We start from the raw sequence: 27,387 nt of genomic DNA, 5'->3' as shown, positions 1-27,387 counted from the left end.
GCTTGGAGATCTTGGGAGTGTAGAACTACCACTAAAAATTATAAACTGAAATAGATAATCTCAAATCGAACATGACTAATAAATCTTCCATTTCAGGTCGGCCGCGAGAAAGGCCTAGGACCAGCCAACTGGGTAGAGAAATGCGGCTGCCCCGCCGCATACGTCGGTGATTACTGCGAGGAATGCGCCCCCGGGTACCGACATGAACCAGCCAACGGAGGCCCTTACTCCACCTGCATACCTTGCGACTGTAACAAGCATGCGCACATCTGTGACACAGCTACTGGTAACTTTTTTTTTTTTTTTTTTAATGTGATAGCAGACGAGCCGCCTGATGGGAAGCAGTCATCGTCGCCCATGGACGTAAGCAACATCACAGGAGCCACTTAAGCATTGCCGACCCTTGAGAACCCTAAATACCCGCTTCTTGAAGAATCCTATGTCGTAGCGCATAGGAAATACCTCAGGTGTCAACTCATTCCACATTCTGCACGTTCTGGGAAGAAACGAGCGGGATGCCCGCTTATTCATGGTGTGCCATGTGTCTAAGAAGTGAGGATGAGCTTTGCTCCTTTATTTCTGCCATTTTTAACCAAAAGGGTACTTATTGTCCGTTGTCGATAAGGCGCTATTTCCATAAAGCTACAATTTGAAATCAACCTTATCGACAACCGACAATGTGGTACCTTTTTAGTTGAAAACGTCACATTTAGCAGCGTTTAGTAGACATTGGTATTAGGGCGTTTTCTAAAATAAATATTGAAAACCTGATTCTCGCAGATCCTGGTGTTTTATGGTTCTTTCAACTCAGAATCACTAGCATATTCAAAATATAAAAATAAATGTCCCTAAAATTTGTATGAAAATTGAATTCAATTCAATACATTTATTTCATGTAACCAAGACACATTTTATTAGTAACACTTACAAAACTGTACACAAAAAAAAATGTATATTCCACTACGTCACGCACATACAAGTGAAAAAAATTCACACTAAAACGTGACGTAATGGAATGGACATTTTGGGACATCATTTTGAATAGAATGAGCCCAAGAACGTCCAGATTTGAAAGAATCAGGTTTTCAATATTTATTTTATAAAACGCCCATTAGCAAAAGAATTAAGATAAAATTCTAAAATCCATCTCGAAAGACTACTTATAAGTAATGTAATGTCTTCTGCAAGAATCTGGTATAGGAGGGAACTAAATAACTGTATATTCTTGACGCCATTACAATCCCCCAACTATAATCATCATCATCACGCTTAACTTAAGAGCTCTAATCTTCTCGATCCAATCCATTCTTTCATGTGCCCGTTTGATTTTATCTTACAATCTTTTTCACGTCTGCAATACAAACTATTATAGGCTAACCAACCTAAACCTTACTTCTTCACAGGATTCTGCATCTGCAAGCACAACACCGCCGGCAGCAACTGCGAGCGATGCGCCAAAGGTTACTATGGCAACGCGATCGCGGGCACACCGGACGACTGCAAACCGTGCCCTTGCCCTAAGAGCAGTGGGTGCGTCCAGTTGGCTGACCAAAGTATCTGGTGTACGGACTGCCCTAATGGATACGCTGGTGAGTTTAGTCTTAAAAGTTATTGTTTTTACGCAATCGCGGACACTTCGGTTGTCCTTGCCCTAAGAGCAGTGGGTGTGTCCAGTTGGCTGACCAAAGTATCTGGTGTACGGACTGCCCTAATGGTTACGCTGGTGAGTTTAGTCTTAAAAAATTTCTTGAAGTTCCTGTTTTATCTCGATCGAACACACTGGATGACTGCAAATTGAGCCAGCAGGGGGAAATTAGGTACTATCAATCCGCATCAAAAAATGCAACTTTCTTATCAGATATTGACGAATAAAGATGAGCTAGTGCGGTGACAAATTATTTTCGAAGTGGCCTCGTCCCAAATATGTTTTCAGGCTGGTGATGAACTTTAATATCACTTCACAAAGATACATTTTTGGTGTTTTCAGGACCAAGATGTGAAGTCTGCGCCGATGGCCACTTCGGCGACCCAACCGGCCAGTTCGGACCGGCTAAGGAGTGTGAAGAGTGCCAATGCAACGGCAATGTGGACCCGAATGCTGTGGGAAACTGTAATAGGACCACGGGAGAGTGTCTCAAGTGTATTTATAATACTGCTGGGGAGCACTGTGACAAGTGTTTGGCCGGTATGTTATTTTAATTATTTATCGACCGTGGGAAACAAGGTTTTAGTGTAAAGTAGGCTTGGGGCTAAGGAGAGAGTAATGTCAACTTTAGTGTAAAGTAGGCTTGGGGCTAAGGAGAGAGTAATGTCAACTTTAGTGTAAAGTAGGATTGGGGCTAAGAAGAGAGTAATGTCAACTTTAGTGTAAAGTAGGCTTCGGGCTAAGGAGAGAGTAATGTCGACTTTAGTGTAAAGTAGGCTTCGGGCTAAGGAGAGAGTAATGTCGACTTTAGTGTAAAGTAGGCTTCGGGCTAAGGAGAGAGTAATGTCGACTTTAGTGTAAAGTAGGCTTCGGTCTAAGGAGAGAGTAATGTCGACTTTAGTGTAAAGTAGGCTTCGGGCTAAGGAGAGAGTAATGTCGACTTTAGTGTAAAGTAGGCTTCGGTCTAAGGAGAGAGTAATGTCGACTTTAGTGTAAAGTAGGCTTCGGGCTAAGGAGAGAGTAATGTCGACTTTAGTGTAAAGTAGGCTTCGGTCTAAGGAGAGAGTAATGTCGACTTTAGTGTAAAGTAGGCTTCGGGCTAAGGAGAGAGTAATGTCGACTTTAGTGTAAAGTAAGCTTGGGGCTACGGAGTAGGTAATGTCAATGCAACATGCGACCTCTATGCTGTGAGTAACACTAAGGAGTGTCTGAAGTGTATTTATAATTCTGCTCGGAGCTTTGTGACGTGTGTTTTGCCGGTATGTTGCAATTTATCGACCCAAGTGTGCACTTTCATGTTTGTCCCAATGTGCGTCTGTCTGTTACAATCCATACTAGTATTATAAATGCGAAAGTCTGTCTGTCTGTCTGTCTGTGTGTTACCTCTTCACGCTTAAACCGCTGAACAGATTTAGTTGAAATTTGGTATACAGATAGTTGGAGTCCCGGGGAAGGACATAGGATACTTTATATCCCAGAACTCACCCCTCAAGGGGGTGAAAAGGGGGGTGGAAATTTGTATGGGGAATCAATAACCGCTGAACCGATTTAGATGAAACTTGGTATGGGGATTATTTGAGCCGTGGGAAATGATATAGAATAACTTTTATCCACGAAATCATCCCTTAAGGGTGTAAAAAATGGGGTGGAAATGAATAGTGTGGACCAATTTGAGGGTGAAAAAGGATGGATTAAAAAGCAGATTTGTTTAAGAATTAAGGTACCCAAATTACTAATTCCACGCAGACGAAGTCGCGGGCAAAACTTAGTTCAAAATATTTGTAAAAGGATTTCTTGACTGTTGTTGATCCAACCCAATTTAAGTTTGGCAAAATGGAGTTAAGATTACAAATTTCAAGCTCTAACTATAGTACTGCTTTCTGTACAGCAATATTAAGCATTGGAAATCCTTTCAGGTTTCTTCGGCGACGCCCTAGACCCGACAAAGAAGGGGGACTGCAAGCCCTGCGAGTGCGACGAGCACGGCACTATTGAGAGCACGGACGGCGCTCCTCAGTGCGATGGTCTAACTGGCTACTGCTCTTGCCGGCCTCATGTGATTGGCCGACAGTGTGATAAATGCGAGGTAGGTGGAAATAGTGATGCTTCTTTATGTTTGATCTACATTGCGGGCCTGTCTAGCACAACCAGATACAAAGTTCGCATAAAGCGCGCAATCTACAGCAAGCTAGAGTGAGTAGTCGCGGCGCATTGGCTAGATAGTAAGGATAGATTGTTGAATAGATACAATTACCCTCATGCATGAAGTTTATATTTGGAAGAAATATATACAACTAGCCTTTGCCCGCGGCTTCGACTGCGTGGAATTAGTAATTTGGGTACCTTAATTCTTAAACAAATCTGCTTTTTAATACATCCTTTTTTCACCCCCAAATTGGTCCACACTATACATTTCCACCCTATTTTTTACGGAGATAAAAGTTATTCTATATCATGTCCCACAGCTCAAACTATCCCCATACCAAGTTTCATCTAAATCGGTTCAGCGGTTATTGGTTCCCCATACAAATTTCCACCCCCTTTTTCACCCCCTTGAGGGATGAGTTCTGGGATAAAAAGTATCCTATGTCCTTCCCCGGGACTTAAACTATCTGTATACCAAATTTCAACTAAATCGGTTCAGCGGTTTAAGCGTGAAGAGGTAACACACACACAGACAGACAGACAGACTTTCGCATTTATAATATTAGTATGGATTATTTTGACGTTTAGGGATATCTATTAGATATCCATTGGATGTCTAAGTAATATCTTAAGCAAATAAAGACATCGTTCAAGAGGACATTCGGAATCGCGGAAATGTCAAATTTGACATGACTTTCTTAAATATCTCGTTATCGTTTCTGTTTCATATCTAGTGGATATCTAGTTGATATTTCGATTATTGTTAGAATTGGCCCGTAAGTCCCTATTTGTGACGTTTTCAATCAATAGGTACCACATTGTCGCTTGTCGATAAGGTTGATTTCTAATTGAAGCTATATGGAAATAGCGCCTTACCATAGAGTAACTGATACTAGAGCGTTACTGTCATAGTAGTAGTAGTAGTAGTAAACTCTTTATTGTACAAATATACATATTAAAAATTACATGGTACAAATAATAAGATGTACAAAGGCGAACTTATCCCTTTGAGGGATCTCTTCCAGTTAACCTTTGAGTAGATGAGAGGAGAAAGTGAAAAGAGGGTGACAAATGTAGCAAAATGTACAACAAGGTACCAGAAAGATAAAGGATATAAATACATACAAAATTAATAGGATAAACATATAATATATTACACAAAAAGGAATGGGGAAAATACACTATAAATTGGAAAGAAGTAGAAAAATATAAAGCAACATACAATACAAATATAGGCACATTAATCAATCAGATAACCATAGCTTCTTTAACCTCTCCTTGAACGACGCAAGCGATTGCGCCTGTCTGAGCGAAACTGGCAGCTCATTCCACAGCTTCACTGAACGCACTGCGAAGGACTTGCTGTATCCACGAGATTTGTGAGAGGGGATGGCAAGTGATAAATTCGCGCTAGAACGGAGACGGTGGCCACTGCCTTCAGCCAGAAATTGAAATTTTTGAGAGAGGTATACAGGAGAAGAAGGTGTAAAAAGAACATTGAAGAGAAGAGAAAGAGTGTGAAGATCTCTACGGCGGCGGATTGGAAGCCAATTGAGTTTTTGACGGTAGTAAGATACATGATCGTACTTCCGTAGGCCAAAAATAAATCTTATACAGACATTCTGTAAGCGCTCTAACTTGTCCAAGAGTTCTTCTGTCATGTCAAGATTCACAGCGTCGCCGTAGTCGAGTAAAGGCAGTAACAGAGAGCGAGCGAGCATGGCTTTGGTGTCAAGTGGAAGAAAGTTCTGCAGGCGCCTTAAAGAATGGAGCGATCCAAACAGCTTTTTGCTCAATTCAGTGACATGAGGCGCCCAGGAAAGTGTCTGATCCATGGTGACCCCTAGATTTCTGACAGTGGGTGAGAAAGGAATTGGTATACCATCAAAGAAAATTCTAGGTGCCACCAGCTCAGACAATTTGGAGATGTAATAAGGACTTCCAAAAACGATCGCTTGCGACTTCATGGCGTTGACTTTCAACCCGAAAGATGAAGCCCACAAACAGACGGATTCTAAGTCGGCGTTAATTTGGCTTACGAGGGAATCGAAATCGTCAAGGTTGGCAGCTGAATAAATTTGCAGATCAATGATCAGATTAGTAAATTTTGTAACCCCAGTAAATTCACTGCCATCTGTCGACACACTTTAAAACTAAAAATGAAGATTTATAAAAATACGATAGAATGTATTTAAATATAGATAAATGTTTTTTTTTATTTGCATTAATTATTTTAATGATTTTGACCCATGTTCTTTCACTGAAATGCGTTAAAATTGTTAAATAACAAACGAAACCGTCAACGCCATCTATACGACTGTAGGCCAAAACTAGTAGCGCCCTCTGAACGAGAATCAAATTTTCTTGATTTTCGAGGCACGTTTTTTCCTTAGACTGTATCCATCTATTACGGAGTTATATCTATCTTTGGCCTTACTGACAAGTGACAATAAGTACCCTTTTGGTTGAAAATTGCACATTTAAGTCACAATGAATAAACTATGATTGATGAGATAATCTTATGTCATATTTTGTTAATAGGACGGATACTATAACATCAGATCAGGAGAAGGCTGCAAGTCCTGCGAATGTAATCTGGAAGGCTCATACAACTCCACATGCAACCCTCACACTGGCCAATGCTACTGCAAACCTGGCATTGATGGGTGAGTTTATTGAGTAAGAGAAAGTACTAACTATAGGTATCTGAACTTGAAGTTTATAAAAATTAGATTTAAAATGCTCAACATACCGTTTAATAATCATTCGGAAGACAAAAATGTGAGGCCACCCTTAGTTTACCATTAAGACCTTGCTTTGCCCGGAAAAATATTCTTTTTCTACTCGTCGACTATAATCTGTGTATTACAACTTCATATGCACAATACAACCTTACTCTTTTCAACGTTGGATAGTCTATGGCACTTGCGACTCAAGCATAAGAATTATTTCGATACGGTTTAGTCAATTATAAAAATTTTATAAATAGAACTTCATACACTTTGATAAAATATTTCTTGTTTAAGGAGACTCGATTCAATGCAAATTAGCCAACGATGGCGTTTCGGAACGTAATTTCGTCGCGGCATTCTGTCATATTTCCGTCTACTTAAACACGCTGCTGCGTCGCCTCTGCTCTGTGATTGGTTGGTCAATCACAGCTCGCCGCGGTTAAGAGGCCGTAGTCGATTTTGGAGCAAAAATTTTAAATTGATAGATTTAGTCGTTGAAATTATACACGTTTTGTTACGTAATATCTAAATAACAAGTATTGGTTTCTATTAGCACGTTTTCTCATCTTGCCTTTTAATTATGAGGTCGCGAGCGTGCGTCACCGGTAATATATGAAGAGAAGGGGCAGTTTTTAAAAATTCATCAAAAAATTATGGTGGTAAATTATACAAATTGATGTATTAGAATAGTTTCAGCAAATGTTGTAGATTGTTCAAGTATCCAAATTACGTTGAAATTAAGTCAATTTTCAGAGAAATTGTAACTTGTTTTGAAGTAATTTCTGGAGAAAATTGAATTCGTTTAACTTTCATTTCCTCGAACTCTAAGTCATATAACAAAAATGTAATCTGATAAAGGTCAAGTACAGAATATGTGTAATACAAATTTACCATTTTTAGCAGTCCAAACTTTACGAAATTTACAAATAAGAGCGACAAAATCAGTGCTTTACGCGCATTTACCTAAACGTCCATCAGAAAAGCAAACATTACTAATTTAGTGAGTCTGTTTTCAAAAAAAAAATCTGATAAAAGGCAAGATAAGAAGACGTGCTAATAGAAACTAGTACTTGTTATTTCAATTTGGTAACAAAAGGTGTACAATTTCATCGACGAAATCTATCAATTTTACATTTTTGCGACTAAAATCGACACCGGCCTCTTAAGAGGACGAAACAAAACGATAACTCAAATATTTGCTTCATAAGTCAGAATCGCGCATGTGACACCCTTCATATAGCAACATCCATACCCTACGAAAACCGCTTAGCATATCTTGTTAGTCTCCATAGGCTACGGTGGCCAAAATCGAGAAAAAAACTGTCTTAAAATTGAATTTAGCGCGGAGCAGGTACCAGGGCCTCATGAGTTACGAGGAGGTGTCGTTGACCAACCCGCCGGGGGCGCCGGGCCCGGCGGCCGGTGCGCGTACGAGCATGAAGGTATCGCGGGCTGCGGCAGCTCGCGTATCTTAGCTGTACACTTTTGGTTTGTTTACCTATATGATTCTACAAAGTATTGTATACAATAGTGATATAATCAAGCTTTTCAATCTCGTACCCTACTTAAGCAACTTAGCAAGCTTCGTTGCTTAAACACAGTACTCGACTGAAAAGCTCTCTATTATATCACGATTGTGTAAAATACTATTTGTAACTTGAGTTGCTGTTTTCAGATTAAACTGCGACCGCTGCCGCGAGTACCACTACGGATTTTCAGCCGAAGGCTGCCAGGACTGCGACTGTGATGAGTGGGGCTCCACCAACTACCAGTGTAACGCTGACGGACAGTGCGAGTGTCAGGAGAACGTTGAGGGACGGCGGTGTGATAGGTATGTGTGTTGACAATGTTGATTGCGATTGTGACGAGTGGGGCTCCACCAACTATGTGCGAATGCCAAGAGAATTTTGATGGTCAGCGTTGTGACAGGTAACTACGCTGAAGCGGCTGTGACGTATGGGGCTCCACCGACTACCAATGTCTGACTGACGGATAGACAGCGAGTGGTAGGAGAGTGTTGAGGGACGGCGGTGTGACAGCTTAGCTTCCTTTTTAGAGTTCCGTACCTACTCCCCTACCTTCCCCTACTCCGCTGTCCGTCAGACCGTCTGTCCTTCTGTTACTAGGCTGTATCTCCATTGAAATTTTCACAGATGATGTATTTCTGTTGCCGCTATAACAACGAATACTAAAAACAAAATAAAATAAATATTTAAATGGGGCTACCGTACAACAAACATGATTTTTTGCCGTTTTTTGCGTAATGGTACGGAACCCTTCGTGCGCGAGTCCGACTCGCACATGGCCGATTTTTTTGTTTGCAGACCGCTCTTCTTCGTACAAAATTAACACATAGTTTTATAATTAACTTAAGAGTCCCCGGCAAGCTCGGCCGAATTGCACCTTCCTATACAAACGTAGTTCCGCTCTCATTTTATGAAACTAGGTGTTGGACGTTAATGAAACTTTGCACATACAATGACATGAGGTATATCTAGGTCTGTTATTAGTTTATATAGCTCCAGTTTATAAAACAAACGAAATAGAGCAAAAACAAGTTTTATATGAAAAACTTAAATTCGCTGTATTTTTTTAACTATGGTATCTGAAGCTACATAAACTAATTACGGACATAGATATACCTTATCCTATTGTAAGTACAAATTTTCAGAGCAAACTAGCTACTCGTTTTAAAATGAGAGCGGAACTACGTTTGTATGGAGAACCGAGCTTGCCGGGGACCCATAAGTTGCCATATGTAAAACCAACCTAATTTCAGATGTATGGAGAACAAGAAAAAGCGCGCCGACGGCCAAGGTTGCGAGAGCTGCCCGCACTGCTACAATCTCGTGCAGGACGCTGTCACTCTCCACAGGAAGGAACTCAAGGAACTCGATGAGGTAGGTTCAGGGGCGTAGCTAGAGGATATGGCGCCGGGGCAGTCACCAAATTTGCGTCAACAAGTTTCCCTGCTGTTGCCTTTTGCCCATTTTGCCCCCCCCCCCCTTAGATGGTGCCCGGGGCACTTGCCGCCTCTGCCCCCCCCTAGTTACGCCACTGGGTAGTTTGTTGCATTAACCAACGCAGTTTCATTATCAGTGATTGAAATAGGCAAAGTATAAATACCTAAACTTAGTAGAATATAGTAAAAAATTGGAGACTTCCTTACGACTACGATGGTGACTAAAAGTTCCGGAAGCATACTAAATAAATAATAAAGTTTCAAAATTTAAAGTTTTTTTTAACTTCCAAAAATAAATAAAGTAAAGATACCATTCGATTCCTTACATTTTATTCAAACAAAGATTGTAGCTGAAATGTTTTGGTCTAGGACCGGTACAAACACTATTGATATGCTATCACTAAATATATCAAAGTTTAAATTAACTAAAACTTTATAAACTCATGCCTGCCCTGAACAAAACAGTTTTTTGTGCAGCAGCAGCACAGAGCATCTATATGCATAAAGGCAATATTTCACCGACAAAATGGCAATTTTACTTATTTTCCATACATTCAAGATGACTCAGTAACCTTGACGTCACGTTCACTTATCGTTTTGTTAGGAGCGTTTCGCGAGTGAAGTACGACTTTGACTATCATTTCTGACTTTTGTATTGATTTAATGCAATGGGTCTCATATAGACATTTGATCCCAAAAACAAACCTGATCGATTGGTACCATTAATAAATAAAAAACAGGTTACCCCTCTTAACCCCCTAAATTACCCCCTAAAATAAGAAATAAGCGGTTTTGACTTATTTACAATATTAGTAGTGGTAATTGCTATAACTGTTTCAAATTTTAGGTATATATGTCAAACGGTCTCTGAGAAAAACGCATTTAACTGATTTGCAAGACCGAAGTGATCCCATAAGTGTTCCGTTTGTCATAACAAAGTTTTGCACGGAACACTAAAAATTAGCCTCATGCATGAAGTTTATATTTGAGCGAAATATGTTTTATTCGGATGTTTGTTACCGTTATATCATGTTACAAATGCATTTCCGTTTTTAAATTACCATTTAATTACTTAAAATTATAAATAAAAAGTACAAAAATTTTCCCGCGAAAAGCTAGTGAGCGAAACGCTCGAAACGCCACGTGACGTCACGCGTTCGACAGATTAGTGTCATTAGTAGCAAACGTCAGTTGGGCCGCCCAACGTGTGACGTCATCACGCTCTGTCGAATTCGCGCCAAAAATTGTGAGCGTTTCAACCGCTCAAAAATTTTCAACATTTTAAATATTTTTTAATAAAATAATGTTAAGGTTTACAAAAGTATTTTTATCATTTCCGGTGTTCCAACGATATAAATTATGAATCCAAAAATAAAAATAAATTCATGCATGGAGCTAATTGTCAACAAAATTTTTATCCAGATACTCTCGAAGATCTCCAAAGCGCCAACAGTCGTTGAGAACGCGGACTTCGATAAGGAGCTCCAACGTGTTAGAGAGGACATTCAGCATCTGAGCGAGGAAGCCAAGTCCCAACTTGAAGGAGGAGACGCCAGCCTTACTGATACGCTGGCAGATCTCGCCGAGCGACTTCATGATGTCGAGTAAGTACCTACAGGCATAGAGTAACTTATATTAGAGCGGTACTGTCATAGTAAATTTTGTAACCACAGTAAATTCACTGCCATCTGTCGACACACTTTAAAACTAAAAATGAAGATTTATAAAAATACGATAAAATGTATTTATATTCATATTCATATATTTATTCATAATAATTCGTATTACATTACATGTCACAATATTTTAAATTATTTACAAAATATGATTTGTATTGTAGCTAATGTAACATTTTACATAATAATATTAATAATATAAAAATTAGAATAAATTTCGAACTCCATAAACTCATTAAAGCTATAAAAAGTGTGCTCGATAAGCCAAAAAAATAAATATGGATGAATGAGTTTTTTTATTTGCATTAATTATTTTTATGATTTTGACCCATGTTTTTTTCACTGATATGCGTTAAAATTGTTAAATAACAAACGAAACCGTCAACGCCATCTATACGACAGTAGGCCAAAGCTAGTAGAGAATCAAATTTTCTTGATTTTCGAGGCACGTTTTTTCCTTAGACTGTATCCATCTATTACGGAGTTATATCTATCTTTGCTACAGGTGACAGCGAGCAAGTCAAGTAATATTAGTTTATATGACTGCTACATAATGAAAGGCATTAAAATACTAGTGTGCGTTTATAAAACGAATTAAATGTGTTTCATAAAAGGATAACAAGATTCTTTTTAAGGCCCAATTATGTACAGTTACATACACTGCTTTATCTACATCCTATGGATGGTATAGAAAGGATGCCAATCTCTTATGGCAGAATTGTTGCAAAAGTGACCGCTTTCAGCTTTAAATAATAGTTCCTAATCTCTCCGGTGGCGCTAGTTAGGCTCTGGGACATGAGTATAACATGAACCATATAAGGCAACAAATAACCCGACCAAATTACGTAGGTTGTTTTTGGTAGAATTTCGGTGTATGTCGGCGCCGCCTAATTACTGTTTTTTGACGGACACTTTTCATACATAGAGATTTGGCTCCTTTATATGGTCTCCATGCTACATCCATCATAAACTTCAACAAAACAAAGTAATTTTATACTTATAAACCCACTAAACGACAAATGGCGGCAAATAAACACTTTTTTCACGCATGATTTTTTTTATCGTATGGCGTTTACACACTGGTTATAAAAATATATTATTACATAAAATATTTTATATTTTTTTATATTATTACATAAGTATTCAAAATGTACAATTATGCAGATATGAACTCGCATTCTTCATTAGGTTTTTGAAATCTTCACATGATACGCATCCGTTTTTTTTTTAATTCAGACAAACTAGAGTTAGGGGCCGACTGCCATATCAAGAAACATGCGAGATTTGTCAAAATTGTTAGCAACTGACACATGGAGACTATATAAAGGAGCCAAATCTCTATGTATGAAAAGTGTCCATCAAAAAACAGTAATTAGGCGGCGCCACCATGCACCGAAATACTACCAAAAACAACCTACGTAATTTGGTCGGGTTATTTGTTGCCTTATATGGTTCGTGTTATACTCATGTCCCAGAGCCAAACTAGCGCCACCGGAGAGATTAGGAACTATTATTTAAAGCTGAAAGCGGTCACTTTTGCAACAATTCTGCCATAAGAGATTGGCATCCTTTCTATACCATCCATAAACTGACATTTCATTTCGAATAAACCGTCATCTCGACTGAAATTAGAATAGGCCAAATCAAATTTATTTTTATTATTCAACAACGATGGGACTTAATCGCGTTAAATAAGTTTTAAATTTACCTCCGACGTTTCGAGGACGGCGTTGTCCCCGCGGTCTCGGAGAAGACTGGCTAAAGTTGACATCAACATCTACTAGGCGCGCGAGTTTTTCGAACTACCCGCACTTGGTCTTGTTTATTAACTTGAACGTTTTGCGCACTAGGGACGAATGCTGGTGAAAATATAAAATGTGCCATTTTCAACCAAAAGGGTACTTATTGTCGCTTGTCAGTAACGCGCTATTTCCATATATTCAATTAGAAATCAACCTTATCAACAAGCGAAAACGTGGTACCTTTTGGTCGAGAACGTCACAAATTGTTGATATTTTCAGAGACATGCTGGTGAAGATAGAGCGTCTGAGCGATGAGGGCAACGAATCTGTGGACAGAAGCAAAGGGAACGTGTCTAAAGCCAAAGACACCATCGAGGCAGCTCAAAAGGAGATCAATGTACGTATTTAAGCTTCAGATATCCAATTTTGGGTGTGCCCCTAATAATCCATACTAATATTATAAATGCGAAAGTCTGTCTGTCTGTCTGTTGGTCTGTCTGTCTGTGTGTTGCCTCTTCACAATTAAACCGATGAACCGATTGAGTTGAAATTTGACGTAGAGATAGTTCGAGTCCCGGGGAAGGACATAGGGTAGTGATTATTCCAGAAATCGCCCTTTAGGGGGGTGAAAAGGGGGTGGAAATTTGTATGGGGAATCAATAAGCACTAAACCGATTTACATGAAATTGGAATGGAGGTAGTTTGAGTCCTGGAGACCCCAAAAATTTCTCTTCTCTTCTCTTATATTCTCTTCTCTTCTCTTCTCTTCTCTTATCTTACCTTACCTTATCTCATAGAGTAACTTATACTAGAGCGGTACTGTCATAGTAAATTTTGTAACCCCAGTAAATTCACTGCCATCTGTCGATACACTTTAAAACTAAAAATAAATATTTATAAAAATACGATAAAATGTATTTAAATATGGATAAATGATTTTTTTATTTGCATTAATTATTTTTATATGATTTTGACCCATGTTCTTTCACTGGTATGCGTTAAAATTATAAATAACAAACGAAACAGTCAACGCCCTCTATACGAGTGTAGGCCAAAACTAGTGGCGCCATCTGATCGAGAATCAAATTTTCGTGATTTTCGAGGCACGTTTTTTCCTTAGACTGTATCCATCTATTACGGAGTTATATCTATCTTTGCTTATCTTATATATAATATGCTCAAATTGAATAATTGCTATGATAATTTTTCCAGGCGCTGTACTTACTTTAAGTGCCGTTACTAAGTCCACGCAGACGAAGTCGCGGGCAAAAGCTAGTAGGAAATATTACACGAAGCTGTGCGTAGAGGGCGTCACTACCACAATCTGAGGGTCTATCGCGAAACAAGAAAATCGAAATTTCGTTATCTAACATCACTGTCACTTCCATATTCGAGCGATAAAGAGGCATATAGCGAAACTTCGGATTCGCGTTTCCCGGTAGATCCCCTGTAAACCGCCTTGATGCATCAATGTCATATTTTATTGTCTCTGAAAACTTGTCAAAAACCTGTTAAAGGTACAGTATGTATAAGTTACTCTATGGTTTACTAAAAAGGCTAGTCCTGCACTCTGGTGGCTGAACATTGCATACCCCCTATACTTCGGCTCTATCTCGGCCAAATCTCACGTTTAAACTGGGCTTACTTATGGATTTCATTTACCTAAGAGAATTTACATCTTTTTCTATCTGTATTAATTAGAAATGGACGGGTAGTCTATCCCGCGTGCTAGGTACTTCGTGGCGCACCTAAGTAGTCTTAGCTGGCTGTGTCACTTTTAGGGTTCCGTACCCATAGGGTAAAAACGGGACCCTATTACTAAGACTGTCTGTCTGTCCGTCTGTCACCAGGCTGTATTTTATCAACCGTGATAGCTATTTATAAATTTTCACAGATGATGTATTTCTGTTGCCGCTATAACAACAAATACTAAAAACAGAATAAAATATTTTTTTAAGTGGGGTTCCCATACAACAAACGTTATTTTTTTGCCGTTTTTTGCGTAATGGTACGGAACCCTGCATGCGCGAGTCCGACTCTCATTTAGCCGGTTTTTCAAATGAAGTTTATAATCCATTTAAACCTGCTCATATCATCAGAACATGACAAGAAATTGTATGAAATATTATTAAACAAATTAATATAAAAATTGTATGAAGTATTAGTATACATTTTCAAGCCAAAAATTACCCAATCTTTGGCTTTCAAACATACATACATTGGTTACTACAGCACTTAATTTTATATTTGCTAATCCAGACCTTTTCAAATGATCCTTCTTCCACAGAGCGCCCTAGAATACCTAGACGGCGAAGGTGCATCAGCGCTCCTCAAAGCCCGCAACCGCTCCGACCAGTTCGGCAAGCAGTCCGTCGAGATGTCCGCCCTTGCGAAGGAATCGCGTCTGTTGGCCGACAAGTTGGAGAACGAGGCGCACAACATCAGGGACATAGCTGAGAAGGCCTTCAATACGTCGATCGCGGCTAATAATCTGGCTAAAGATGGGATGACTAAGCAGGCTAATATTAGGTAAGTGCTTTCAGCTTTGACAGGGGTACATAAGTAATAGTATTATCATACGGAACGGCCACGCACCGCCCCGCCCCGACTTGAATGACCTCGCCCCGCGACAGCAGATTGACGGCCGTTTGCCGACCGCTCAGTACTTTAAGCAACTTACACTATGACACGTGTACAGACGTGCCGTTCACACATAGAAACGCAAGTGATTTTTGATGTATAGCGTGTCCGCCCTGTGACAGGGGTGCGAAACTCCTAGCTTCGGGCAATCTCGGCTCCGTTCGGCTCAGCATTGCTCCGAGCAATTAGGGTTGGCACAACTTGACGTCCCTTTGCGTTCACGATCACAGATAAAATAATGACTTGAATATTGACAACCCTAAATAGCCGAAAGGCCATATATTAGAAAGGGCCATGATTCGACCCTGAACCGCTGTCAAATTTTGGTTTAGTAGGAAGTTTCCTTTCTGTACTAATATAAAAATGTGATGCCAATTAAAATATATGTAAAATTAAACAGGTTGAAAAAATTGCACATTTAGACGTTAAAATACCTTTGTGTATATTAGAACGTATTGATTTTATAAAAATAGGCAATGAACAATTTTGAGATCCATTTTTCTGGACCTACATCTACAGTGGCGCCAACTGGTGAGCACAAAAACGGTAGCCCTCTTTATTACATTAAAAATATCAAAAAATGTATTTATATATGGATAAATGATTTTTTATTTATTAGCATTAATTATTTTTATATTATTTCGACCCATGTTCTTTCACTGATATTCGATTTCGTTAAAATTGTCAAATAACAAACGAAACTGTCAACGCCATCTATTCGAGAGTAGGCCAAAGGTAGTACCGCCATCTGATCGAGATTCAAATTTTCTTGATTTTCGAGGCACTTTTTTTTCCTTAGACTGTATCGTCTGTATCCATCTATTACGGAGTCTATCTTTGATCATACCAAATATACTTACTTCATAGACCTATAGCATTACATAGATCAGTTATACGCGTGCGCCCGTGAGGGACGGAACATACGTAATATGGATGGTATAGAAAGGATGCCAATCTCTTATGGCAGAATTGTTGCAAAAGTGACCGCTTTCAGCTTTAAATAATAGTTCCTAATCTCTCCGGTGGCGCTAGTTAGGCTCTGGGACATGAGTATAACATGAACCATATAAGGCAACAAATAACCCGACCAAATTACGTAGGTTGTTTTTGGTAGTATTTCGGTGTATGGTGGCGCCGCCTAATTACTGTTTTTTGATGGACACTTTTCATAAATAGAGATTTGGCTCCTTTATATAGTCTCCATGATACGTAATGCGACAATATGATTGGTCGATTAGATTTGTAGCCCACCATTAAATACAAATTTACGGTGAGGAATAAAAAAAAAAGTGAGACTGTGACAAGGACAAACATTAACAGCGCTTTCTCTGCTACTCCTACTGAAAGATACATAAGACTATCCCGTTCGGTCATATCCCCCGTCATGACCGATCCAGTTATACTAGATTCATGACTTATTTCAAATGTGACGTTTTCAACCAAAAGGTACCACATTGTCGGTTGTCTATAAGGTTGATTTCTAATTGAAGCTAAATGGAAATAGCGCCCTACCGACAAGCGACAATAAGTACCCTTTTAGAATTTAAACTGTTGTGAGACATACTAACATTAAATCATTTTACGGTTTAGACTCACTTGTTTTAGTCACTCGCGGGACATGTTTCGGGTTTGTTTATTAGTGCTTGAGAAAGGAGACCTAGGCTCTCCGAAACATGTCGCGCGAGTGACTAAAACAAGTGAGTCTAAACCGTGAAATGATTTAAAGTACCCTTTTGATTGAAAATGGCACAAATAATTCAAATCCTCATTCCATTAAAAATTCCTTTTCTCGCAGCAACGAAGTCCAAATCCTCTCCAACGACCTGAACGCCGCATCAGGCAAGCTGAACAGCATGACCGAACACGCCGACGCGGCCCTGAAGAGAGCTAAGGCTGTCTACGACGAGGCTTTGGGATTATATGCTGAGGTCAACACCACGCTGCTGCCGGATATCAAGCTGGCCAAGCTGAAGCAAGATGCTACTGAGATGAATAAGACGGTAAGTAGATTTAATATCAAGCTGGCCAAGCTGATGCAAGATGGTACTGAGATGAATAAGACGGTAAGTAGATTTAATATCAAGCTGGCCAAGCTGATGCAAGATGCTACTGAGATGAATAAGACGGTAAGTAGATTAAATATCAAGCTGGCCAAGCTGATGCAAGATGGTACTGAGATGAATAAGACGGTAAGTAGATTTAATATTAAGCTGGCCAAGCTGATGCAAGATGGTACTGAAGTGAATATGACGAAGAAGATTAATAGAGAAACGTAGACAGCAGTTATTTATAGACACAATTTCTATTTTAAAACCCGTATAAAACTATAAGGAATAGGTAATTTGATTGTGATTGTGACGTCACATGCTAGTGTTTCATATAAATTCCATAGTAGAAAAACCGTTTTGACAGTTCGAAAAAAGAAACTGATTTGACTAGTAGACAAATACGCTATTCTGTGATGATTCTCTGATCCTCGTACTGATTAATTATTATTCTTAAGAAATTTTGCCTTAAACTTAATGTTAATAAATAAATAAATAAATAATAAGTAAACCCATAGAGTAACTTATATTAGAGCGGTACTGTCATAGTAAATTTTGTCACCCCAGTAAATTCACTGCCATCTATCGACACACTTTAAAACTAAAAATGAAGATTTATTAAAACACGATAAAAGGTATTTAAATATGGATAAATGTTTTTTATTTTATTTGCATTAATTATTTTTATGATTTTGATCCATGTTCTTTCACTGGTATGCGTTAAAATTATAAATAACAAACGAAACAGTCAACGCCCTCTATACGAGAGTAGGCCAAAACTAGTGGCGCCATCTGATCGAGAATCAAATTTTCGTGATTTTCGAGGCACGTTTTTTTCTTAGACTGTATCCATCTATTACGGAGTTATATCTATCTTTGGTAAACCTAATAAGTAGATACATATAGTTTGTTCTGTACTCTGTATGTAGTTCACGAAGCTCAAGAAACTACACATAAAAGTGTGAGCGCACTATTCGCCAAAAAACTGTTTTCAGTTTGGCGAAAATATTGTATACCTAGTCCTAAGTGTTTTATATTGATATAAATGTGGTATTTTCTATAAAAAGTGACCTTATTGTCGATGGCGCTTACACCATTATAAACGATGCTCCGATATAAATACAATGCCGCGCGACGCTGTGCGGCGTAAGCGCCATCGACAATAAGGTCCATTTTCATAGAAAATGCCCCAAATAAAGTAATTAATTAATTGAATTTCACCAGATCGACCAAAGATCAGCCGACCTGGACAGCCTGATATCCGCCAACCGGGACATGCTGCAGAGTCTCGAAGACGCCATCCGGCGTGGCAAGGATCTCCATTACCAGGGTCAGCAGCGGCAGGACGAGCTGAGCGAACTGCTGGCCAGGCTGGACGAGCTGCAGGCGCAGGCTAAGAGTGATGTCAACCTGGCTAATGTCACGCTGAAGGAGGCTAATGAGATCTATCAAACGTTGAAAGGTTAGTTTTTAGGCCACCGGACCGGCCAAGTGCGAGTCGGACTCGTGCACGAAGGGTTCCGTACCATTACGCAAAAAAACGGCAAAAAATCACGTTTGTATGGGAGGCCTACTTAAATATTTATTTTATTCCGTTTTTAGTAAAGAAATACATCATCTGTAAAAATTTCAACTGTCTAGCTATCACGGTTCATGAGATACAGCCTAGTAACAGACGGACAGCGGAGTCTTAGTAATAGGGTCCCGTTTTTGCCTTTGGGTACGGAACCCTAATAAGGGTCTTTTTTCCTTGATATCTCGCAGATAGTTTGAAATAGTTATTTGCGGAAAAGAGGAAATTCGAAACGAGTGGCGATAAATTTAAACACGACCGCAGGACCGAGTTGCGAATTACCTATTCGCACGTGTATCGTACAACTTTTTACAGTACATATGGCCCTTTAAACTTTCGACATATGCACGAAAAGTGCTCTTTACGCACTAGTGCGCGAACGTAGCACCATATGTATTGTAAAGTTTTGCTTCAAAAGAGTACCTATTATTTCCACACATTTCTGTTGGTTTAACGGTAATCGTTGAAATATGATGAGGGGATTATAAAAAAATCGAGGAAACTATTAATTTGGATGTTTTTATTTTAGAATTCAGCGACCAAGTGGCTGAATCTCGCCAGCAAGCCGAACAGGCCAGACTCGACATCCCAGCCATACAGGACAAGGTTGCCTCGGCTGAGGCAAGCATCAATAGCATAGCCGAGGCGCTGGACGAGGCGTCCAACAAGGCTAAAGAGGCCAGGGACCTAGCTCAACTCGCTCAGAAGGATTACGCTGAGAAAGCTAGCGAGGTGAGTTATGGCATCATTCTTTGGGGTTTCACTAAGGCCTGAATTACACTTGTAAGTTTTACTTACGTAAGTAGGGACAAAGCTATTTGCTAGAATGAGATAACGATATACATATCTCATTCTGTAGTATAGCTGTGTCCCTACTTACGTAAGTAAAACTTACAAGTGTAATTCAGGCCTAAGTCTGATAAATCTAATGAAGTGAGCACTCTTTGATAGAGAAAGATAGTCTTATTGCGATTCCTATAAGAGGAAAGAGAAAATAGTGCCATGCTTTGTCCTTATCACCGACCGGGTGGCATCATAGGTGATGGCGAAATACCGAAATTTAAGAATGAAAGAGAAAAAATCCTATGCTGCCCAAATTTTATATGAATATTCTTTCTCTTCCCCCCGGTCGCTCGGTGGCGCGTCTATAACTACTTGTATATACAATGTCTATGGAGTTAAGAGTCCCCGGAAAGCTCGACCGAATTTCACCGTCCCATACAAACGTAGTTCCGCTCTCATTTTAAAACTACGTATTGGATTGTAATGAAACTTTGCACATACAATGACATGAGGTATATCTAGGTCTGTAATTAGTTTATATAGCTCCAGTTTATAAAACAAACGAAATAGAGCGAAAACAAGTTATGTATGAAAAACTTGAATTCGCTGTATTTTTTAACTTTGGTATCTGAAGCTACATAAACTAATTACAGACATAGATATACCTTATCCTATTGTAAGTACAAAGATTCAGAGCAATCTAGCTAGTCGTTTTAAAATGAGAGCGGAACTACGTTTGTATGGAGAACCGAGCTTGCCGGGGACCCATAAGGTTTGAATTTTGGAATTCGAAGCTTGGGAGTGCATTATGTACTTTTGTGTTGCAGAATGACTTTTAGTTTCTAAGATTATAATTATTTTTATGTATAGTCTGTAAGTAGAGTTGAACATTCCCCATTTTGTATGGGGAAATTTCTTGCTCGGTAACATTCCCCATACAAAATGGGTAATGTTACCGGGAACGGCACAACTCTATCTGTAAGGAAGGTCTATGGGCCTTTATTGCCTGACAGTAAATAATTTTTGACTTTTCTGTCTGTCCGTCTGTCACAGCCCATTTTCTCCAAAACTACTGGACCAATTTGAAATTTGGTACATTTTTCAAACTATGTCGTGTTACATATCAAATGAAAGATCTTATTTTAAAAATCTCAAATATATTCTTTTTGTAATTTTAAAATAAATAGTTTAAAAGTTATTAAAGAAAATAGACAAAAATGACCCACCCTTTATCTCCGAAACTACTGGGTCTAAAGATTTGAAAAAAAAATACACAAAATAGTTCTTTACCTATGACAGGAAAACCTATCAGAAATGTGCAGGCAAGCGTGACTCGGACTCAATTACTTTGTTTTTTTTTGTAATGTACAGAACCCTTGGAACGCGAATCCGACTCGCACTTGGCCGGTTTTTAACTCAATTCTTTTATTTATTTATTTATTTTATTTTATTAATGACAACAAAATGGTCCAAAGAGTGTTAGTTGATCCTAGCCTACGTTAGTACTTAATAATAAACACAGATTTTGTCCTTTGACACAATTTCCACATCAAAGGACAATCAAGCTTATTAGCTATCATGTTTAAGATGCTATTACTGCTCCCACGTACCCTACTTAAGAGCGAGGACGTTTTCTTACGCCAGATAGCGTCGAAGCTATCAGTCCGCGCCTCAGCAAACATAGTCGACGCGCTGCAGTATCGTGGAAGCCGTAATAGCACCCTAAATGCGTGTTTTATGATCCATTCGTTTAATGATCCGTTGGATTTACAGGCCGCTCACGAAATAAGGAAAAAGGCTTCCACCTCCAGAACTGACGCCGGGAAACTGAGAGACGAGGCCGAGAAACTATCGAGTGAGTATTATATAATCCTCAATAATCCTCATAATGTTCGCTTTTGTATGAAAAATATCTAGAGGCCTCAGCCAAGATTAGAGTTGTGCCATTCCCGGTAACATTCCCCATTTTGTATGGGGAAATTTCTTGCTCGGTAACATTCCCCATACAAAATGGGTAATGTTACCGGGAACGGCACAACTCTAGCCAAGATAGACTATAGATAGAAGATTAGAGATTAAGACTATTTCGGATTGTCAAAATTCAGGTCACATTTCTCGGAGCTATTGACGGATGATCTGCAAGTTTAATACACAGGTATACCAAAGATAGATATAACTCCGTAATAGATGGATACAGTCTAAGGAAAAAACGTGCCTCGATAATCAAGAAAATTTAATTCTCGTTCTGAGGGCGCTACTAGCTTTGGCCTACTGTCGTATAGATGGCGTTGACGGTTTCGTTTGTTATTTAACAATTTTAACGCATATCAGTGAAAGAACATGGGTCAAAATCATTAAAATAATTAATTCAAACAAAAAAAATCATTTATCCATATTTAAATACATTTTATCGTATTTTTATAAATATTCATTTTTAGTTTTAAAGTGTGTCGACAGATGGCAGTGAATTTACTGGGGTTACAAAATTTACTATGACAGTACCGCTCTAGTATAAGTTACTCTATGGGTATACTAATAGGGTATTTGACAGTATTTAAAATAAATTATTTTACACCATGCATGAAATAAAGCACCAGAAGATTAATAGAGAAACGTAGACAGCAGTTATTTTTAGACACAATTTCAATTTTAAAACCCGTATAAAACTATAAAGAGTAGGTAATTTGATTGTGACGATGCTAGTGTTTCATAAAAATTTCATTGTAGCCATGGAGACTATATAAAGGAGCCAAATCTCTATGTATGAAAAGTGTCCATCAAAAAACAGTAATTAGGCGGCGCCACCATACACCGAAATACTACCAAAAACAACCTACGTAATTTGGTCGGGTTATTTGTTGCCTTATGTCCCAGAGCCTAACTAGCGCCACCGGAGAGATTAGGAACTATTATTTAAAGCTAAAAGCGATCACTTTTGCAACAATTCTGCCTTAAGAGATTGGCATCCTTTCTATACCATCCATAATTGTAGCAAAATCGTTTTGACAGTTCGAAAAAGAAACTGGATTGACAAGTACTCAATATAATTCTCATATGTTCGCTTTTGTATGAAAAATATCAAGGGGCCTAGCTAATGACTTGTTAGATTAACTACCCATTTTTTTTTATCCCCAATATTTTTTGTTCCATTCGCGTTTTTCCCCATTCTGCTTTTTAACCAAGCGTTTATTTTTAGGGTTCCGTACCCAAAGGGTAAAAACGCGACCCTATTACTAAGACTCCGCTATCCGTCTGTCTGTCCGTCTGTCACCAGGCTGTATCTCATGAACCGTGATAGCTAAACAGTTGAAATTTTCACAGATGATGTATTTCCGTTGCCGCTATAACAACAAATACTAAAAACAGAATAACATAAATATTTAAGTGGGGCTCCCATACAACAAACGGGATTTTTTTTGCTGTTTTTCTCCGTAATTGTACGGAACCCTTCGTGCGCGAGTCCGACTCGCACTTGGCCGGTTTTTTCAGTAGTTAATTTAATCACACGCGTAAAACGCAGTCGCTTTTTTCCCCACAGAGAAATGTTTTCACGATAGTCACACTAAGTCACCTATGTAGGTTAGGTTCGTCAGGTAGCTTCATAAGCCCGAAGGGCAAACCGCCCAGAAATAGGAGCCCCGCAAAGCGGGGCTCCGTCTAGTTAAGTAGTGATGGGAATGTTCTCGGAAGTATTAGTCTTTGGGGGAAAACGCGAATGGAACAAAAGCTATTGGGGAAAAAAAAATTGGGTAATTAATCTATACAGTCTATATCGCACTTTCATATATATTTAGATAGAGATAGAGACGATAGCGTTCCTGTCTGATACGGTCTTTTTGACCCACAGCGCGAGTCGAAGGCACGGCGAAGCAGCTGGCCGACCTTGAGAAGCAAGCCGACGAGAACCTCCAGCTCACCAGAGATGCCAAGATGAAGGTATGGTCACAGAATAATTAATAGTATTATCATACAGAAATTGAAATGAGACAGTCCTGGGCCAAACTACACTACCGCGTTTAATATTATACCCGATTTTTTTTTGTTTCCTAGCGTGTAAGTAAATTTGAAATTAGAATTTGTTTTGACATTTTTATGCGCATGTTTTTATAAGTATTTATGTTGAGGTTAGTTTTAATTAGTTTCCATGTTCCTACTCATATCTGTACTCCTAGCATGTAAGTGAATTGGTTTTAAACTGTAAACTTACATTGTTTCCAATAAATAATAAATTAGCTTACCGCTTATAACTATTTAGGCACTCGTAATTTTTTCCATACAATTGTATACAAAATCGACTTTCAGAATTATACCGCTAAGTCGCAGTCGGGTGACAGTTTTTTGTGCAATTTACTTTTTTAATTTAACAGACATATCGAGCTTCATAATAATGTGCAGTATATTCGTGTACATTGCCTATTTACCAAATGGCAAGCGTAAGAAAATCCATAAATCGTTTTCCAGTACAAAATCGTTTTGTTTTGTATGAACTAGTACATAAGGGTTTTTTAAATCGTTGCATAAAGTAAACTCTAAATTTTAGAGGATGTCTTTGGCAACAATTTGAGGCTCAATATATTTATCTAAATAAAAATTCAATCCAACATGTAAGAGAGTCATTTGCCTGCGATCGAACAGTATGATTTTGAAAATAATGTTTGTATGGTGAAAATTGCGGGTGCCTAAATAATTTTAAGCGGTAGTGTATACTATAGGTATGTACGAGTTATTGCCTTTTAAAAATATGAAGTTTGTTTTTCGCTCCTATGAAAAAAATCATAAAAAGTCAAATGAAAAGGCTTAGGCTATTGTTATCGTTTTTTGCAAATAGAATATATTTTGATAATTACGTTATTTTATTGATTATAATGTAATATTTTTTTGGACAGGTCGGTCAAGCCAACACAGACGCCAGGGAGGCAGAAAAGCAGGTCAATAAGGGTCTCGCTGACCTTGGGGTCATCAAGGACGAGCTAAGGAACCTCCCGACCCTGGACAGCGAAGCTTTGGACCGGCTGGGTATGTTGATATTAACAAAGATAGATATAACTCCGTAATATATGGATACAGTCTAAGGAAAAAAACGTGCTTTGAAAATCGAGAAAATTTGAGTCTCGATCAGATGGCGCCACTACCTTTGGCCTACTCTCGTATAGATGGCGTTGACGGTTTCGTTTGTTATTTAACAATTTTAACGCATATCAGTAAAAGAACATGGGTCAAAGTGATATAAAAATAATTAATGCAAATATTTCAAGTAAAAAAAATCGTTTATCCATATATATATAAATACATCTTTAGATATTTTTATTTTTAGTTTATACGTGTGTCGATAGATGGCAGTGAATTTACTGTGGCTACAAAATTTACTATGACAGTACCGCTCTATCCTATTATATCAAGGGCCTGACACTCTTTGACAGATAAAGATAGTCTTATTGCGATTCCTATAAGAGGAAAGAGAAAGTAGTGCCATGCTTTTCCTTATCACCGACCGGGTGGCATCATAGGTAGGCGATGGCTAAATACCGAAATTTATAAGAGTGAAAGAGAAAAAATCCTATGCTGCCCAAATTTTATATGAATATTCTTTCTCTTACCCCCGGTCGGTCGGTGGCGCGTCTATAACTACTTGTATATATTTATTTATTTATTTAATCTTTATTGCACAAAAGAAAATACAATCGTACAAAAGGCGGAGTTAATGCTATGAGGCATTCTCTACCAGTCAACCTTCGGGCAAAGCAGAGAATTTGTAGGCGGTGCAACATAGTGATCACATATATACAAGTATACTTAAATAATGCATAGGCATAGACATACATACATTTATCTGTATATATAATATTCATATAAATACATACAATATACATACCATAGAGTAACTTATACTAGAGCGGTACTGTCATAGTAAATTTTGTAACCCCAGTAAATTCACTGCCATCTGTCGACACACTTTAAAACTAAAAATAAATATTTATAAAAATACGATAAAATGTATTTAAATATGGATAAATGATTTTTTTTATTTGCATTAATTATTTTTATGATTTTGACCCATGTTCTTTCACTGATATGCGTTAAAATTATAAATAACAAACGAAACCGTCAACGCCCTCTATACGAGTGTAGGCCAAAACTAGTGGCGCCCTCTGATCGAGAATCAAATTTTCGTGATTTTCGAGGCACGTTTTTTCCTTAGACTGTATCCATCTATTACGGAGTTATATCTATCTTTGTACATACATACAAATACATAAGATATCAGATGAAACTTGCAAAACAGAAACACTAAGAATCCGTCGTTCTGCCAGCAAAGTACTCATATCATCATATCGTATCGTTTATTTTCATAATAGGATTTTACAATCTCTTTATGACGTCAAACAATTGTATTTACTTAAAAATTAAATATTAAATAACATTATCTATGTTACACTATGCACATACTTATTAACTCCAAGGGTTAACGTCTTCTAAATATTCTGATATTTTATAATATCCATTTTTGCACAACTTTCGTTTAATGACCGATTTAAATTCATTTAATGGCAATACTCACGTATATATACTATGTCTATGTATTATATCCTCTTTGCTAATAGTCATTTTCCTCGCGTTGTCACGGCTTTGGGGTCCATTAATTATGTCACACGAATATCTAGGTTTTTTGTATGGATGGTATAGAAAGGATGCCAATCTTTTATGGCAGAATTGTTGCAAAAGTGACCGCTTTCAGCTTTAAATAATAGTTCTTAATCTCTCCGGTGGCGCTAGTTAGGCTCTGGGACATGAGTATAACATGAACCATATAAGGCAACAAATAACCCGACCAAATTACGTAGGTTGTTTTTGGTAGTATTTCGGTGTATGGTGGCGCCGCCTAATTACTGTTTTTTGATGGACACTTTTCATACATAGAGATTTGGCTCCTTTATATAGTCTCCATGGTTTTTTGACCGAAGATGTCAAATATGTATTTATATTTACAGAGGAGAACTTAAACACGGTACAGTCAGAGCTCGCAGCGTTGGACCTGGATGGAAAAATAAAAGCGTTGAAGGAAGCAAAGCAGAACCATCTGAGGTAATTAGTCTCATTTTATAACTTTAAATTAAATAGTATTATCATATAGAATGGCCACGCACCGCCCCGCCCCGACTCGAATTACCTCGCCCCGCGACAGAAATCTGGCGGACTTCTGGCGTACTCTCAGTACTATTTTTAAGCAACTTACTTACACAATGACGCATGACGCGCGTACAGACGGGCCGTTCACACATAGGAACGCAAGTGATTTTTGATGTATAGCGTGTCCGCCCTGTGGTAATAGTACAGTTATTTTTTGACAATCAAAATATAAACCATCCAGATAGGTGATCATTGAGGACCAGAGAAAACTTCCTGAAAGCGAACATCAAACCCAAGAAAGACTATTTTGGTAAAA

At 38.5% G+C, this 27,387-nt stretch overlaps 1 protein-coding gene across 1 annotated transcript in view; it reads left to right on the top strand.

Annotated features, from left to right (window-relative positions):
• Nucleotides 1-27,387, top strand: part of LOC134754576 (laminin subunit gamma-1) — a 115,768-nt gene that overhangs the window by 34,050 nt on the left and 54,331 nt on the right. The window contains exons 13-29 of the mRNA XM_063690893.1: nt 97-286; nt 1,404-1,589; nt 1,988-2,185; nt 3,562-3,731; nt 6,332-6,456; nt 8,198-8,353; nt 9,302-9,422; nt 10,907-11,088; nt 13,182-13,299; nt 15,190-15,431; nt 17,338-17,542; nt 18,812-19,049; nt 19,690-19,892; nt 21,717-21,798; nt 23,791-23,879; nt 24,830-24,959; nt 26,933-27,026. Of these exons, the coding sequence (XP_063546963.1) occupies nt 97-286; nt 1,404-1,589; nt 1,988-2,185; nt 3,562-3,731; nt 6,332-6,456; nt 8,198-8,353; nt 9,302-9,422; nt 10,907-11,088; nt 13,182-13,299; nt 15,190-15,431; nt 17,338-17,542; nt 18,812-19,049; nt 19,690-19,892; nt 21,717-21,798; nt 23,791-23,879; nt 24,830-24,959; nt 26,933-27,026 (2,729 nt within the window). The remainder of the gene's footprint in view (nt 1-96; nt 287-1,403; nt 1,590-1,987; nt 2,186-3,561; nt 3,732-6,331; nt 6,457-8,197; nt 8,354-9,301; nt 9,423-10,906; nt 11,089-13,181; nt 13,300-15,189; nt 15,432-17,337; nt 17,543-18,811; nt 19,050-19,689; nt 19,893-21,716; nt 21,799-23,790; nt 23,880-24,829; nt 24,960-26,932; nt 27,027-27,387) is intronic.

This window comes from Cydia strobilella, chromosome Z (genome assembly GCF_947568885.1).
Source record: "Cydia strobilella chromosome Z, ilCydStro3.1, whole genome shotgun sequence".
Lineage (NCBI taxonomy): Eukaryota > Metazoa > Arthropoda > Insecta > Lepidoptera > Tortricidae > Cydia > Cydia strobilella.
This window is presented reverse-complemented; position numbering and strand designations above follow the sequence as displayed.